This window comes from Haemaphysalis longicornis, unplaced genomic scaffold (genome assembly GCF_048455015.1).
Source record: "Haemaphysalis longicornis isolate Haplotype H1 unplaced genomic scaffold, Haemaphysalis longicornis Haplotype H1 scaffold_58, whole genome shotgun sequence".
Lineage (NCBI taxonomy): Eukaryota > Metazoa > Arthropoda > Arachnida > Ixodida > Ixodidae > Haemaphysalis > Haemaphysalis longicornis.
Window position 1 is genome coordinate 131,571 of NW_027526401.1, and position 17,044 is coordinate 148,614.

At 44.3% G+C, this 17,044-nt stretch overlaps 1 protein-coding gene across 1 annotated transcript in view; it reads left to right on the forward strand.

Moving 5' to 3' along the window:
• The window catches only part of LOC144140975 (protein phosphatase Mn(2+)-dependent 1K-like), a 32,318-nt gene extending 19,107 nt beyond the window's left edge, over positions 1-13,211 (forward strand). Inside the window, exons 4-5 of the mRNA XM_077672460.1 lie at positions 2,538-2,687; positions 7,798-13,211. Of these exons, the coding sequence (XP_077528586.1) occupies positions 2,538-2,687; positions 7,798-8,064 (417 nt within the window). The 3' untranslated portion in view covers positions 8,065-13,211. The remainder of the gene's footprint in view (positions 1-2,537; positions 2,688-7,797) is intronic.
• The last annotated feature ends 3,833 nt before the right edge of the window (positions 13,212-17,044 follow it).

A 17,044-nucleotide genomic window follows, 5' to 3' on the forward strand; every position in this document is an offset into this window, starting at 1 on the left:
GAAACAACCATCTCTTTTGGCATTGTGCTACTGAGCACGAGGGCGCGGGTTCGATTCCCGACCGCGACGGCCGCTTTTCTGATGGAGGTGAAAAGCAAAAACGCCAGTGTTTTCGAGATTTTGGCGCACGCTAAAGACGGTCAAAATTGATCCGGGGCCCTCCACTACGGCGCACCTCATTGCCTGTGAAGCGTCGGCGCGTTAAATCTCACAATCAAATCAAATCAACCACCATGTCTTTGTTGCAGACTGCTTTTATCTGGTGTGTTCACAGTGTTGTAGCTTTAGTGCACCCACTATTCGTTAGCTACAGTGAAAGTACTTTTGTAGAAATTCACAAGAAAAAAAAACCCGACTCATAACATGGGGTGTTCAAACTGAGATACGCAATTCAACACTTGTGTGTTTAACTTCCAGTTTTGGTCTTGCAGCTTTTGTGCAGAATCATTTGTGCGGATTGGTATTAATGTAGAACTTTTGGGGATAATTGAAATGCATTATTTTTCTTGTTTTGGAGGTTGCTGCTCTGTATGACCAGGCCGCCCTGTTGGGCCAGTAGCACACAAACCACTAGATTGCAGCTCTTCTCTTTCTGGCTTAGCCACATTTTCATTGCGCTGCAAAGTCTTCAAAATTCAAAAAAAAAAAACGTGCCATTTCCATATTGAGGTTCTGAGTTCCATTCTGGCCAGCAGTAATGAGCTGTAGCTGGAGCTACCTGCATTGTTCAAAGGTTTCCACCAGCACCGCATATCATGTGGTTGGTATCTGGGGCTGCATCTGTGCGTTGCCGTATGCAGACCACATTTTTGCATACCGAAAATGCCTTTGCAGCTCACTAAGCACATCACAGGTTTGAAACTGACATCATGTACCCGCCGCGGTGGCTCAGTGGCTAAGGCGTTGCGCTGCTGAGCACGAGGTCGCGGGTTCGATTCCCGGCTGCCGCCGCCGCTTTTCTGATGGAGGCGAAAAGCAAAAACGCTGGTGTGTAGAAGATCCTCAGGTGGTCAAAATTCATCCGGAGCCCTCCACTACGGCGCGCCTCATCCCCTGCGTTGCATCGGCGCGTAAAACCCTACAATCAATCAATCAAAACTGACGTCATATGGTGTGGGTGTCCCTATCAAGAACAGGGATGTCTTGAGTGTGTTCTCTTATTATGGCGGCCACCCTAGTGCTGGTCTCTTTTAAACAGATACTGATTCAAATAAATGAGGCTGTGAATTATTGTTTATGCTGCAATCGTCTGTTTAACTTGCCATGCTATGGCTGTTGGGCTGGTGGGCAACAGCTAACAGCAAAAGAATGCAACATGAAAATGCCATATCTTGCCACTTTGAGTTTGAAACAGAATAGCTCACTTCTACCTCCATCAGTGGTGCACATAATAAGAATGCGGAGAAGTACTTTGTTCCTAACATGTTTGCTAACGTTCATTCACAATCATCGTGCTGATAGCCTGATTTGTATACCTTTGCCTTGGGATGGAACTCCAGGCTGTGCCTTGCGTGTTGTAAGCATTTTGGTCAAAACAGCCATGTTTTTTTATCCCCCAGAAAAACTTGTTCAGAAAAAAACGCTTTGCTCGAGCGAGAATATCGGGTGCAGCACGTCGCACGTATACATTTCTCAAGCGAGAATAAGGCAACAATAGAAACAAGAGGAACCGTGAGACAGAAGGTGCGCAGAAGGCAACGCAAGATCAACACAAACTTAAATAGCATTTGCAGACAATTCCCACTCTACGGGAAAGTCAAGGCGTTGGTCCCACTACGTTTGATGTCCGTCTGCCACACCAGCCACTCATGTCGGTGGCGGGAGAGCTGAAGGGACTCGCGGCGAGATCTTGGGTGCCTGCTGTGGCGACTCAGGCCCGCGCTGCGAGGGGTCGCCATTGACCCGTTGACGATGCACTACGGTCGCGTGGGAAAGTGCTTTTCTGGTGCTCTGGCGTTGTTGGACACGCCCCACGTCAGGCCTTGGCAGCTCGGTGAAGTTCCGTGTCTCACCTTGGGCCTACACCGCGAGCCACCTTTAAGACAGGAACGGAACGGCCAAGGCTTCCTGGGGCACCCCGGCAGGAGCCACTAAAACAGGCCGGGTACTCGGCCTGTTCAGGACTCCGGAACGTGGCACACCACGCACCACACCCGCCTTGACACGATTCCAAAGAGCCCAGGCTCGAGCGCACACAGTTTTTCTCTTCCTCTTCCTGCGTCAACCCCACACTGCCACGCAGGGTCACAGTACACCACCACATGTATGCCTCACAAAAGTTGCAAAAGAACTAAATAAGGGAAAGTATTTTTCTTTCCATCGAGAAGGAAAAGAAAAACAATCAGGGAGGTGTGCATCAATTTCACAAATAAGAAAAAGCACAGTTAGTAAGCTAGTGCCCATGGCAGCTTTGCTAATACAAAAGAGGAAGGATGCTGTTTGTCATTGTGCATACGAGAAGTGTATCTTTCAAAGTGCTGAGATCTGACAACTTGCCAACTCATCTAAGTCCTCTTTTACTTTGCTCTTGTCACCAGGAGAGGATTAAAATGTCGGGCGGTCGGCTTATCACCGACAGTCATGGACGTCACCTGGTGAATGGACGCCTAGCCATGACCCGGAGTCTGGGTGACTTGGACCTTAAGCCATTTGGCGTCGTTGCCTTGCCAGACATCAGGTCGATTGAGGTGAGATCATATGCACGTGAGGCTTTTTTTTTTTTTTTCTCCTCGAAATGAGCCAGATCCAGAAACAGAAACTAAGTCGAATAAAACTGCAGTGACAAGAAAAACTCGGCAACTTTCCCCTAAAAATGGGGTGCCAATAAAATAGTTGAGGTAACGCCCTGAATACGTGTACGCAGATCGTAGTTCGTATCGAAGATCAGTGAGATCCTGCTGCTTCACGGATCAAAATGAGCCATATCCATTTGCCCAATAGGTGTTTGCTTTTGGCTTGACTGTTCAGACTGTTTTGGGGGTATTTTTAAAAGGTGCTTCCCTTTTTTTTTTCCCCGGAACTAGCTTATTATGAATTCAGATGGCAATTAGGAGATCAGCGAAAGCTCTGTCCCCAGATGTCAGCGACGAAGTGAACGAAATGAAAGAGAGATGTGAAACAATGATTTAATTTCGTCTCACCCTACCCTACGAAACAACTCTGGTTATATTTATTGTTTTTGCTGCCATATTTTCCATTTTAGTACTTAACTAAATAGCCGCCACTTATAAGCCCAGACAAATTCACCCCTCCCCCCCTCTCCTAGAGTACGAACCAATTCATTAAGAAGAAGAAGAAGAAATGAGCAGCCTTCTTGTGAAGTATTTAAAATTCATGGCAAAGCAATGAAGAGCTTGCTTATTACTTCGTGAGTGCCTTCAGGCGTGCCCAAGAAAATTACCCTAGGGAAGAATTCAAAAAGAGCTGCTAATGGGGCCAAGAGGACTCACCTGTTCTCCATGTGTAGTTCGACTGTTCTTGAAGCCCTGTTGCATATCTTTAATGCCTTTTCCACCAAAACTGAATCGCACCTTGCTTGAAAGTCAATTTAAATAAGTTTTCATAAGAATGCCACATCAGCTTGAATGTTCCAATTCAATATGAGCCAAATCCAAGCTTATCACCCTAATATTGCTCATATTCATGGCATAATTTTTAATTACTTGTGGCCATAAACTTCCCCTCGCCAACACGTAAAATATGACGTAAAAAAACACGTAAGCTTTGACGGCGTTGCATTTAGGTCCTGCAACAAACTTCCCCTTATTTCTGAAATTCGCGTTACGTGGATCTGGCTTATTTCGAAAAAAATGTGCTTCGTTTCGCTGAAAGACGGGGTGCAAATTTTTCTCAAAATGTCCCGATAAAATTTGGATTTTTTGGATATACTTTCAAGCTGTGATGCCTAGGTACTAAAGCTGTGTAATATCCAAAATGTTGTCTACTTGAGAATAGTGTTTGCTATTCGATTCACAGCAAAGTTTTACCCTTTGAAGACTGTGCACGAAGTAAGCTTCACTGCATGGCATGTCCCCTTGGGTTGGCTTTTCTGCACGACGCCAAAGCTTTGTGAAAAGAGCCTAACGCATGTAAGTCTTGTGCAAAACATGTCGGCTACCTCTAGTGTAAGCCTAAGTGAAACGCCACTTGTGTAAAATTTATATAAGCCAAAAAGAAGTTTCCTGTCAGTATAATGGCATGAGTGAGGAATCAATAGTTATCACTTTTTCACAGTGCTCGCAGTAAGGTTCGGGTCATATCAGCCACTGCCATGCCTAGCAAAGGCCTCATTTCTATGACTGTAGGGACTGCAGCCACTCAGCTGTTGTTCCTGTGTTCACAGCATGTTGAGAAATACGCATTTCTTTGTGGCAACATATGCCAAAGTTTTGTTCCACTGTTTTGTCACCTTGGTGTAATCTTTAAATTTTTTGTAATGTTTTCTTATCAATCACTAATACATGAACACACAAAGCTATCTTTTTATTTTGTATATGTTTTACTAGTTAAGGGGGACACTGGTCTTGAGGACATTTTTGTTATTTTTTAACCTATGTGCTTGACATTTGCACATTGAGTGCATTTTAACATCCTGAGCACGAATATGCAGTCAGTTTTCATCTACGAGGTGTAAGTTTAGAGTTGTGCAACATGTTATGTCACTCCGTTTCGGGCAATTTTTTCATTATGTACCTATGAAATACTCAAATAGCTTTTATCCCTTTGTGCTCTAGAAGGACCAGGGAGTGCAACTATACCACTGCAGTAATTTTAGCATGGTTTCTGCAAACGCTGTAAAATTCGTAAATGTCAGGTCATCAATTTACAATGTTTTTGTAAAGCTAACTGCATAAAATCTTGTGCCAGCAAAAATAAATTCTTTTTTTATTGGACTGTTCCGTTCATAAGCTTTTGAAGGCAGCAAAAATGATGTAAATCGAACCAGTACATCCCAAGATATTGCACCCGACAGCTGACCAAATGTGGGGGAAAAAATTGGTTCTGAGAAAACAGGGCACGAAGTTTGCAAACATAGGCAAAAATGGTCATTTAGGCAACTTCAAAGGCCGACAGCTTTGTGAATACTTATGATGCAGCTATGATATTTTGCAGGTACATCCTTGGGGCCTGTAGACTGCAAATAAAATTAATACAGAAAATTGATTTTTTGGCAAATTTTCGGTCCTCAAGACCAGTGTCCCCCCTTACGCTTCTACACACTGTAGCAAAGATATTTGAAAATATTCATATTCAAAAATATTCAAATCCACCAATAAAGATTGGGGGATTGGCGGCCGACTTTTCTGTACGCCACCACACCAAGATGGCATCAAATGAACACTTCCTGATTGGCTGCAACGAAATTGAAAGCCAGTGAGGACAGGCTTTCAGAAAGATGGCAACGGTCAAGTAATATTGGGCCCGGCTCGCTCCGACCGCTTTGTGATGCGCTTGGAAACGTCACGAAAAATTGAAGGGAAACGTCAGAGGGAAATGGCGACTCTAATTATTTATTTCTTAGCAAACGAGGCATCGTTCGTATTTGAACAAAAGCTGATTGGGATACGGAACGCACAATTTTTCAGTTGAGGCAAAATTTCACCCGTCCTTTAGTGTCCCTTAAGCCTTCCTCAGAACCAGTGTTTTGAGGTCTTGTGAACACAATGTAATAAAACATTTATTTATTCATTTTACCTTAATTAAGTTGTGTTCAAGCTTTCAGAGTCCAGTAGTCTTAACACAGTTTTATTTTAAATGGCCCTATAATAAATGGTGCTTTTGGCATTTCAGTGATAAATGGTAGAAAGACTTTGTGTAATGTAAAATTCTTTTTTTTTTAATTTCAGCATGCAAAATTTTAACTCGGGTTACACACGAATTTGAGTGGCTTTCTGCTATTACAGTGAGCAGTCAAGCATAGTTTGCATTAAATATGCAGACAAAAGACTATGCAGGCACCTTCTCATTCGTTTCTTTTAAATGGCAATGGTTTTGCCTTGTTTAGTGTTGGCATCTTGTGCCCAAAAAGGCCTAGCGCATTGTTGCATCATGTTGGCTTTAATAGGATCAACATTTAGTGGGCCTAAGATAACTTATTCGAATAGCTAGTTCAGATCGGTGCGTGCTGCTTGCCATTTGCACTGACACACCGTTAACCCTTTGTGGTCCGTTGTAAACGCAACACGACCGTAGCGGTCCGCCGTCGGGGCACGCCCGACTTGGGTGTTCAAGATTAAATTTAATGGTTTCTCTCACTGCGATGCGCCCGCATTCTTTGCATACATGATGCGCCACCTCTTGAGGGATGAGTGAACTTTGTTTGTCGAAGTTTTCTTCTTTTTGCACAATGTTCAGCACAGGCCTTCCGGATTCCAGAGCGTTTTCACGTACGCCTGTTCACTGAGAAGCATCTCTGCTATCTCATTGCATGTGTTCTACGATGGTGCACTTAGCGAAACCGATGGTTTCAGTGAGGAAAAGGTGTGCGTGCTTCCATCAGTTAGTGATGGCAGTGATTCGACAGCGACGAAGACCGCGACGGTGGTGAAGACAGCACCATGAGGATCCTTACTCTGTGAGCTACACATTTTGTTGAAAGGCAAGGAAATGGTGGCACAGCCTTTTTTACCTGGCATCTAGAGGTTTCCATTGTCAATAGTTTTATTTGGAGGTGCGCACAGTTGCAGAATCATGGCAAGGAAAGCAGTGAAACCTGCAGTACCACCGCGACCCCATCCAACAGCCGGAGGGTGATCTGTGGGTTTGAGCCAAAAAGCGGGGCCCGTCTGCTCGTATGGAGTGCGAGGAAAGGCTAGATGGGACGAGCCATTTCATCTACAAGCTCCCAGGCTGAAGCAGCAAGGACTGTGCTGTGTGTAGCGATAGAAAAACAAAAGGAGGCAGGAGGGAAACTCTGTTTTTCTGCAAAACCTGCAGTAATAACCCTAGCCTGCACCCAGGAGAATGCTTCAAGTGGTTTCACGCGCTGCTCAAACATAGGTAAGGGGGTTGCAAGCAGAATGCTAGAAAAAAAAAAAAAACATCCTGTAAGATTTTTGTTGCACAGTGTGTGTTTTTCTTTGCGGCGCCAGAAACTGGCAAAATAGTTGCGGACTAGAACGGCTGAAAAAAGTGTGTAAAAGTTCCGGACTGCAAAGGTTTAAGACCTCGAAGGCACATCTTAAATAATTGTACAAAATAGCGCAATAACGTGACATGTAAAATCATGGCATCGAACTTGCACTGGTATTTGTGTTGTATTCTACCTATGCTGTTGTTGTGACCCGTCATACAGATTTTTGAATTTTGCTCCAGGCAGCCAAAGTGTGTGCACTCCGTAGGTACCTTGGGTCATGATCATATCTCAGCAATGGCCTCGGCAAGTGGGGTTATTCATGAATCATGTAATGGCTTATTCTAACTTCGAGCTAGGGTTTCCCGACTGTCATATTTTGGATACGAGGCGTGGCACAGAGGGAAAGTTTGAAGGGGCGGTCTTGGAACATCCAGATGTCCCCCTGGATGTGCACCTGCGTTCAAGGCATGAGACGGGGAAGAGGAGAGTGGGGACAAACATGATAGTATGAAGTGAAACAGACTCTGTGCTGTGCATCCAACACTGCTGTTCACATAATTAGACGGTCATCACACACTGTCCATGCGTGTCGTCACACACTATCCATAGTGTAGCTTGCTGCACATTTGTCGAAACAGACACTAATTTAAGCTATCGCATTAAAAACGTTTTTATTGTGTACTGGCGTGCAGCTTTGACAACTTGCGTGCTGTTTCACGCAGGTCAAACATGGGAAGGATGCCTTTGTGATTCTCACCACCGATGGCGTGAACTGTGCCATGTCCGACCAGGAGATTGTGGACGCCATCAACAGCTGCAACTCGCCCGCCGAGGCAGCGGGTTTCGTCACCGACCAGGCCATGCACTTTGCCTCCCAGGACAATGCCACGGCGGTTGTCATGCCCTTCGGAGCCTGGGGGAAATACCGGAACAGTGGCGGGGTGGCCAACAGCTTTGGCCGTCAGCTGCAGTTTAGCCGCAGGTTCTAGGCTGTACCCTTGTTTTGTCCAGGATGGCTTTATTAGGTTTAGTCCCATGCGTGGTCATTGAATTGAGTTGTCTCCTTGGCTCGTTTACATTTTGCATTTGCTGGACTGTTCACCTCCTTGCACAACAAGGGTATTGTACTCGTGGGCTCAGTGGCAGGCATCATGTGGCGTTTGTTCAGTTTTGTTTTTATGCTTCCCTTGCTAGAGGTCAAAACAAACACAAGAAAAACTGCCTGGAAAATGAAATAGTACATGCTTCCCAACTAAAGTCCCGCGTCATGGAAATTTTTCCAAGTTGTAACGGATGAATAAAGTGGTTGCAAACGTGGTCGGCAAAAAGCAACTCATTCTTTTGAAAACAACAGTGTTAATGTTGCATTTCACTTTCACTGTTGCCCTGCCTGTGTGTAGCATTAGGGGCAAAGACAGAACAAAAGAACAAAAGGCTCACAATTTCAGCATCGTTATATCTCTGCTTGGCAGTTGTGCTGCGAGTAAGTTACTTAAATTTGAGTGCACATGAAAATCACAACGCATGACAATAAAAAAAGAAATACAGTGGAACCCCGGTAATACAACTTTCAAGGAACCGCGCAGAAGCGTTGTATGACCAGGGTGTTGTATGATTGGGGTACGGGTAAATGCTGCCCTAGTAGACGGTCTCACACAATAGGTGGGCTAAGAACTTACTTAAACTACTATATTTTGAGCATTCTCACGTAATTTGCAAACCCCTAGCTGAAATCCCAATTCTCTGAAAAAAAAAAAGCCTATTTTGTGCCCTTCTCCCGCCAGCCGTGCGCGATGCACCACACGACCCCTATGCCGTCCAGTGCTAGCCTGCCAGCCCTGTGCCTTGCACATGCGAGATAAGCTGGGAAGGCTGATGTGGCTGAGCAAATTGAGAGAGGAAAAGGCAAGAGTGTGACATTGCCAAGGCCGCAACCTAGTGTTGGCGGAAGGGGAAGCCAAACTAACAACAGTACGACGAGGCAATGGACAAAAAGGCGAGAAAAAAAGGAGCAAAGTGACAATGTGGCTCTGAAAAACACTGAAAGCGGGCGAGGAAAGCGGGAGTTCGGTCACCACTGCATGTGTGTTTTCAAATTCGTCGGCTTGATGGGAGCTTCACATTGACAGCCCGCCAGCCACCTGGACTTTGACTTTTCGCGGTTCGTACGCTGGCACTGTGCTGTTGCTTGGGGCCGTCAGAGGTTAGCTCCCGCCCACCAGTACCCTCCTGCTTGCTTGAGTCTGTTCAATAAGTGGTTGGGCCTTTGCAACCTTTATTTCTTAAAATAAAGGTCGGTATGAGTTGGCAAAGTGGCGTAAAAGGTGGGAAAAATGCCTCTTTATCCACACCAGCGTCCGTCGTATGAAGCGGACCGCGTGTACCCGAGCGTTACAGTTATTTTCTCTTCCTTCGCATACACTTGGCGGTAGTAGTACATAGTGCGCAGTTCCCTCGTGTAGCATTTTTCACACCACATCCAAACTAGAGAGGCAGGTGTTCTAAAATTAACATTGTTAATCTGAACTGGGTTTGTGTATTGTGCAAATGTCGAATGATTTGCTTGCTTCCATAGCACTCGGCTATGTTTATTGCTGAGGAGAGCTAGGGCGATCTCGGGCAAGTGCTTATTGGCCACACCCATGTTTCAGCTATAAGCATGTTTAGTGACCTGGGCGAGAAAGCTGCTTAGATAGGTTTTGGGTAAATGAGGTGTAACCAGATCTCAAGCTTGTGGCGAGGGAGGTCTAGAAAATCTGAATTGTTCTATCAAGTTGCCTAAGGTGGTTGGTCTTAGTAGGCTTAGCTGCAAAGCTGTGTAAACAGGTTCCCAATTCTCTTACTGGTTGCATGTGTAAAATTTGGTCAAGCAGGCGGGATTTTCTTCTTGCTGTTTTTAGCAATTTGCAATATTGGACCAATGCAGTGCACAGTCGTTTTTCCCCTATGCTGCAAAGGCACTGCTTAGGGTCAGTGTCGCATATGAGTTAGAAGGCGGTAAGAGCTGTAGCTGATAGCCACTTCAGTGCACTAGCTTTCTTTCCACTTTTGGTTAACAGCCAAAAGTCCTGTAGCTGTCACTTTGTCGCCATCATCTTAAAGGGACAGGCGACCGAATTTTGCGAAGTGCATGTCCTCCAGCTCATGTGAAAGCCAGCATTTTATATACTATGGTAACTACAACGGATTTATAAATAAACAGGCAGAAATAATTTTAATTTTGCACTAAAATATCAGGAGTCTGGAAGGTGGCAACATGTGGCTTAACAAGACACTACCTTACATGCAAAACAATTCCATCGATTTCAATGCGTGATTCAAAAACTTCGCAAAGGAATAGAAAAGGTTGCATATTGTTGTTTTAGCCAAGGACACATTTTTAAACACCTCTTTTAATCTTGCGTGCAGTTATAAGTATGTTGCAGCACAGCTCACTGTCGTAGTTTCCGCCATTACTTTTGGCGGGACACAAATGGCTGGTAGATCCAAAAATTGCGATTTCATAAGCTCTAGAATGCTATCAGCAAAATCGTTTCGGGTTAAGGTGTTTCAGAGTGATGCCCTTTCATTTAGAATAAAGAGAATATATTCGACAAAAATTGGTGGTCTGTGCCTTTAAAGGGCTTGCTTCTACAAATGTTCATCAAGGTGGGCCATAGGGCTGTGACAGCATCAAAAACTACCTCCTCAAATGTGGATGTGAGATTCTAGCTAAGTATCAGTGCTTTTAACCTGAGAGCTGTTGAGCAGGAATTACTGTCAAATTGTTGTCTTCATAGTAGTACTGAAGCCGAAATTTGGTGTTCTAATTTTTGCCTTACAAGTCTCTACTTGCCCGTAAACCATAAATCACTAGCCAAGACTGGCTGGTGGGTTGCAGAAAGCATAGAGCTCCATTCATTTGCATCAATCAGTTTTGTCTTTGATCGCAGAGAGCCCAGAAGGGAAGAAGAGAAGGGGGGGTTCATCACCTGCCATGCCACTGTCTTGTGTCGAAGCAAGACGCTAGCCTTGGTATGGGCCTTGAAAGTAAACATTCATGAATGCCTGTCCCATTCGTTCCTCCACAGACAGTCTGAAAGCAGTGGGATTGGCAAAGGGCAAGGGGCAAAGAGGGGACAAAAGAAGGCCAGTGTTGTTATTATTTTTGCTATTTTTGTTTGAATTGCCTCAAGAACCCATACGATGGTCCAGTTTCCGGCATGTGCATATTGCAAGTGGCGACGGCACAGAGCTCTTCACATTTGACCCACAGAAAATTTCGCCATTACACACAGTTGAGACCATGGCAGTCAAAATTGTTTCTAAATAGGTTCCATTCAATGCCTCATACCCATCACTGCTGGAGGGGGACATGACGTCTTGATGAAGTGAATTATGTCAATATATATTCATGGTAGCATTTCTCAAATGAAACTGGTGATCACAGAGATTTGCGTTAAATTACAGAAGTGCTTCTTAGTTCTCTTGTTTTGTGGAGTTCCATTTTGTTTTGTAGGCAGGTAATGCGTGAAATGAGAAGGAAGCGCAAACCAAGATGTTAAAGTCTGTATGTGGTGATTCGTTTATGTCTAAGCGTGATGGTATATGTACACTCCTAGAAATACCATAGTAGAAATGATGCATGGAAAAGGAAATCGAGAGGAGGACTAGCAAAAACAGTAGCACAGAGCTTTGTTCCTGCTGTTGGGACCAGTACCAACATAACGTTAAAAAATAGAAAGAAAGAAGAATTGATGTGACAATCATCTGACTACTTTTATGTGGAGCGCTTAGCAGCTGTAACACTTTCAAAGCTGTGCTGCCATCTTTGCACAATTTGCTGCAATAGGATTTTTACTTTCGCCATTCCAGCAAGCCGTGTATAAAATCAATCCATCAGTAATCTAGGCCCTGCACATACGCTTGCCTAATGTGAAGACTTTACAGATACCCGCAGCAGTTGTGACAAAACTATTGGTTTCTGTTTTACAAGGCCCACTTCTAAGCGATTATCGAGGTTAAAAAAACGTATTTCAGATTACTGAATTCACTGATTAAGTGGTTGGCAAACTGACTGATTTCAGGCCTGACGTTTCTTTGTCCGTGTGGATACCTTGTCTGTGAGCTGTATAGGCCATTATGCACGAGTCGTGCACAATGCAGTTGCAGGCTTAGTGCAGACTCTGCGGTCTAACCAGTTCACTGTGCCTGCAATAGGCTGTCACGGGCCATCACAGAATAGTGTGCTGTATTGTTTGCACTGTGCATCATTCTACTTGGGCATTACCACTTTGCGCCCGTGGGGTGTGCAGTCTTGTTAATATAAAGGCATCAGAATGGACTAGGGAAGACATATTGTCACTTTATGAGCAGCATAGCTCAAGGTCAGTAGTGTTGTTTGACTGAAAGTACCTGCATTTGTAGAGGAGCAGTTGAATGCGCTTTTGTGAGTGTCCACTGCTAATAGTAGCAACGAACAGAAACGAGCAAGTAAAACTGTGAGTGCTTGTACGCTGGTGTCTGCAATTTACATGCAAGGATCGTGTATGCATTTTAGTGAGGCATGGCTGATTGGAGTCACTTCTCATAAGCAGTAAGCAGGGGCTATCGGCCGTGGAGGTGTGCGAATTGCATTCATGCATTTTGTGTGTATGGGCTGTGTTGACCCGTGCATTTTGTGGGCCTGTGAGTCATTTTTACACATGCTTGTTAAAGTACTACTTCATGAGTTTCTGGTAGCTTAGTTACTTCTCCGTGATCATAAGTATAGAACAGGAACAAATTTATGGTCTTGGCCACTGGAGTTTCCGAAGTTACGTTTTTTTTTTTTTTTTAAGTTTTATAGGGGGGTGAGGAGAAAAGGGCAATTGCTACTATAGCAAAATATTTCTGAGCCATTGTGCTACCCTGTAAGTTGAATGTCTGGCACCTGCTTTCATGTGGTCAAAAGTTACATATTTCTTATCTATAATTGGGTATTTCTCGAGGGTTTTAGTCGTATTGCTGGACACAGTGCTTGTATGTGCATGCAGGTCTCGGTGAAGTGAACCGACTATTTATTCTTGGGCAGTTGTTAAGCTTTATTGTGTTCATTTAGTATGGCAGTTTTTATCGTTGTTTTACACTAGCAAAAGCAATAAAAAAACTGTTACAAGCAGTGGTCTATTTATCGCTTACCATGCAGTCCTGTTGCTGCTTTTGCACAAGCTGTTATAATGCGTATTTGTTTAAAGCATAACAGGGTGAGCTGCCTTGTGCCATGAACGTTTTTAACATGTGCCTACAGATGTTTTCAACGTAACTTAAGTCCCTGAATCACTGCAGCAGCAGTGGTAACTTAAAATGAGGTTCCGGTACCACCATGAACTAATAATCTTAAAGGGACCCTGCAACACTCTTTGAACAGTGCAAGAAAACCTGCGCAACGTTTAGATTACACTGCCAGGAATACCTGAGCCAAATATTACACGTGCACGTGAAGCGGTGAGCGCGCAAATCGATGTGAAAGACGCGGAAAAACAAACCGCTCTCTCTTCAGTTGTCCTCATTATGCATGGCCTGAGGGACGTCACATAGGCCATGGCTGCCCGATCGGCTGTCACTGGTCAACTTCGCGGGTAGATTCTCCCATTTCCGTCGTCGTCATCGCTGTGTACGAACCTCTTCTATGCCTGAACCTGTAGGCACAGTTTTGCCGTTTCTTTTGTGTTTTGAGTGCGCGCGGAGTTTGAGTGATGAGCTCAATACTTCCCTTTCAACGGGACCACTCGACTTCAAACGTTTATTGCTTCAAAAACGCCCTACCAGCCCGAGCGCGCACTTGCGAGCAGGCACCCATGCCTGCTTTTTTGTGGCACCAGACTGGAAATAGGCCCCTCCGCGTGGCGGAGAAAAGGAGAAAACTGCCCGGCATGTGATATATCGAAGGCCGCCGAAGAGAACGCCGCGAGCCGCCCCCCCGTCTCCGGGAGAGAGCGCGCAGCTTTCGTCGCGTTGCCCGCGGTCGAGTTGAGAGGGAACGATTATGCGCGATTTCTCATCGCGCGTAGTTTCGTTAATTGTGAACGGATTTTCATAATTCTTGCGGGAGGAGATTTCTGGGACAATAGACTTTATCCCAAAATACATTACTAGTAGTCGATAACAAGTGTTGCAGGGTCCCTTTAATAACCGGCTGGGGGCCTGTTTATAGTCTATAATGTATGTAAAATGGCATTGTATAAGCACACTGCATTTCAAAGCACTTGTCTAAGTTGTTCACAAAAAATGGTGTTTTACGTTGGCAACTCAAAATTGCCCATCAGTGGCTGTAAAGCTTTACCACGAACTTGCACACATAGTCACAGGTGTGTTCTTCTTACGTGGTCAAAGTAGGTTTTCACTCTTTGACTGCCAGATCTGATTATCCACAAAACCTAAAGAAACAACTAAACTTTGTGGTTTATTTGTGATTTCTTTTTATGTATGTAGTTGTATACAGTCAAACCCGACTATAACGAACCCGGATAGAGCAAATTATGCTATATATCGAATAAAAATAAATCAGTTACGAAAATACACGCGAAACATATTCCTCATAACGAACTTCACATCTGATATATCGAACTCGGCGTGCCTAGAATGGCCGCCACAATGCATGGTCTCGGAGCAGCGATTGAGATGTTGATTGGCTGCGACCACTGAGCAAAGGCCGCGACTGAGACATTGTGCCTCGTATGGAGTGACATGACGCCCGACACTTTCCGTAACTGTTTCCGGCGCGCGGAACTCACGACGGAACCCGCCCAGTCAGTGAGTCCGGACCAAGACGGCAGCTCGCCAGCCTTCCCGATGCTGTGCCGAAAGGAGTGTCCTTCAAAGATTTTGTAAGTGTCGACAACGACGACGCTGCCGTCACTGTAAGCCCCTCGAACGTGGGCACCGTCAGCAGTACCGTCGTAATGCTGATGAAAAGCACCGAGGAGACTTCGATATTGAAGGACACGGACTCGAACTGGTGCAAACAATGTCTCGTGTAAAGAATGCTGTGCTAGTTGACGCTGAAAGGGAAAACAAAAATCACCGCTCTTTTTGCAAGTAGGCAGTTAAGGTGTTATGGCAGAAAGTAGCTTTTAATATTTGAAATAAATCGATTGTTTTGTGTACGCTAATGACATACTTTATTTTGTTGGTTTCTGCATGCAGGGATGGCAAAAGAATTCCCGTGTATTGCGAACTCGTAACACTAACCTCGTTATAGGCGGGTTCGGGAATATCGAACTATTCGATTATATCGAACTAATCATGGCGCATATTGCAGTTCGCTATAACTGGGTTTGACTATAGCAGGAAATTTTCTTCTAGAATAGGAAAACTTCAATTATGTTTTAAAATGTGTATGGTCTTTCTGGAACACTGGTCTTGAGGACATTTTTGTTATTTTTTAACCTATGTGCCTGAGATTTACACATTAAGTGTATTTTAACATCCTGAGCACAAATATGCAGTCAGTATCTACGTGGTGTAAGTTCAGAGTTGCACGGCATGTTATGCCGTTCTATTTCAGGCAATTTTTTCATTATCTACCTATGGAATACTCGAATACTTTTTATCCCTTTGTTCTCTGGAAGGACCAGAGAGGGCAACTAAGTAGCTAACCGATTTTTCGGACCTGGAGGGGAACGAAAAATAGACCGAATAAAAGAGCAGTCCGAAAAATCTGTGAGTCATTACTCCTATGGGACAACTGGCGGCGGTTCTTCGGGAAAGTCCAAAGTATCCAGCAAGTCCGAAGTTTTGGAGTCCGAAAAAAATGGTCGGGTACTGTGTACCACAGCAGTAATTTTAGCATTGTTTCTGCCATGTCATCAATTATCACAGTGTTTGTAAAATGAACTGCATAAAAAATTGGTTTTATTGCACCGTTCAGTTAATATGCTTTCTAATGCAGCAAAAATGATACAAATATAACCTGTACATCCCAAGATATTGTACACAACAGTTGATCTCGCGGGAAAAAAGTTGGTCCTGAGAAAACAACGAAGTTTGGAAACGTGAAAACGGTCATTTAGGCAAATTCAAAGGGCGACAGCTTTGTAAATACTTATAGTACAGCTATAATATTTTGCAGGTGCATTATTTGAAGCCTGTAGACTGCAAATAAAATTAATACAGAAAATTATTTTTTTGGCAAATTTTCGGTCCTCAAGACCAGTGTTCCCCCTTAAATGAACATTTCTGTCGTTCCTGCTAAGCTAAGAATAACCAGCTGAACCTTACCTCACGCTACGTATATCCTGGCATAGCCGAGCTAAGCCACTGCTAATTTTTTTTTCTTAAGTCCTGGGTACTTCACATTTATTTGTGACACCACCGAGGAACCGATATCATGTGTCTTGGCACCTTCAACAATTTCCAGAGCTACCTGCCATCCCAGCTCCTCTACCCCCTTGGCATCGCCCACTTCCCGCTGACTCGGTCCCGTCTCTCAACCCATACCTCGTAGCTTCCACCACACTTTCATCAACCAAATTTCCACACTCAAGAGAACGAAATGAACCCAACATAGCATTGTCACCACAACCTGGTTGTATGAACGTTCCACTGCACTTTACGTACCGCTCCAACTGAAACAGAACTTTACGTGAGGTAGGGTAGATTTGGGAAAGTTGGTCCATACTTTGGTAGCAAAAAACAGTGCAGGTAATCGGAACAAGGCGAAGAGTGAACAACACGAGCACTGTGTTTTTGTGTTTGCTCTTCGTCTTGTCCCCGTTGCCCACGCTGTTTTCTTTTTTTTTTTTTAAGAGTAGTAGTGATTTTGCCCTACATCTATCCTACAAAAAAAAAACGATTTGTTTTGGCTTCTCTTGTGCATGCGTAGTTTGGCGGTTTGGGCGTTTGGACATGCATCGCATGCATACCGCGTTTATAAGTGCCGCTTTATCAAGGGCATGATTTTGGCAGTTTCGGCAAGGTTACAGCTCTTGTTATGGTTAAAATAACATG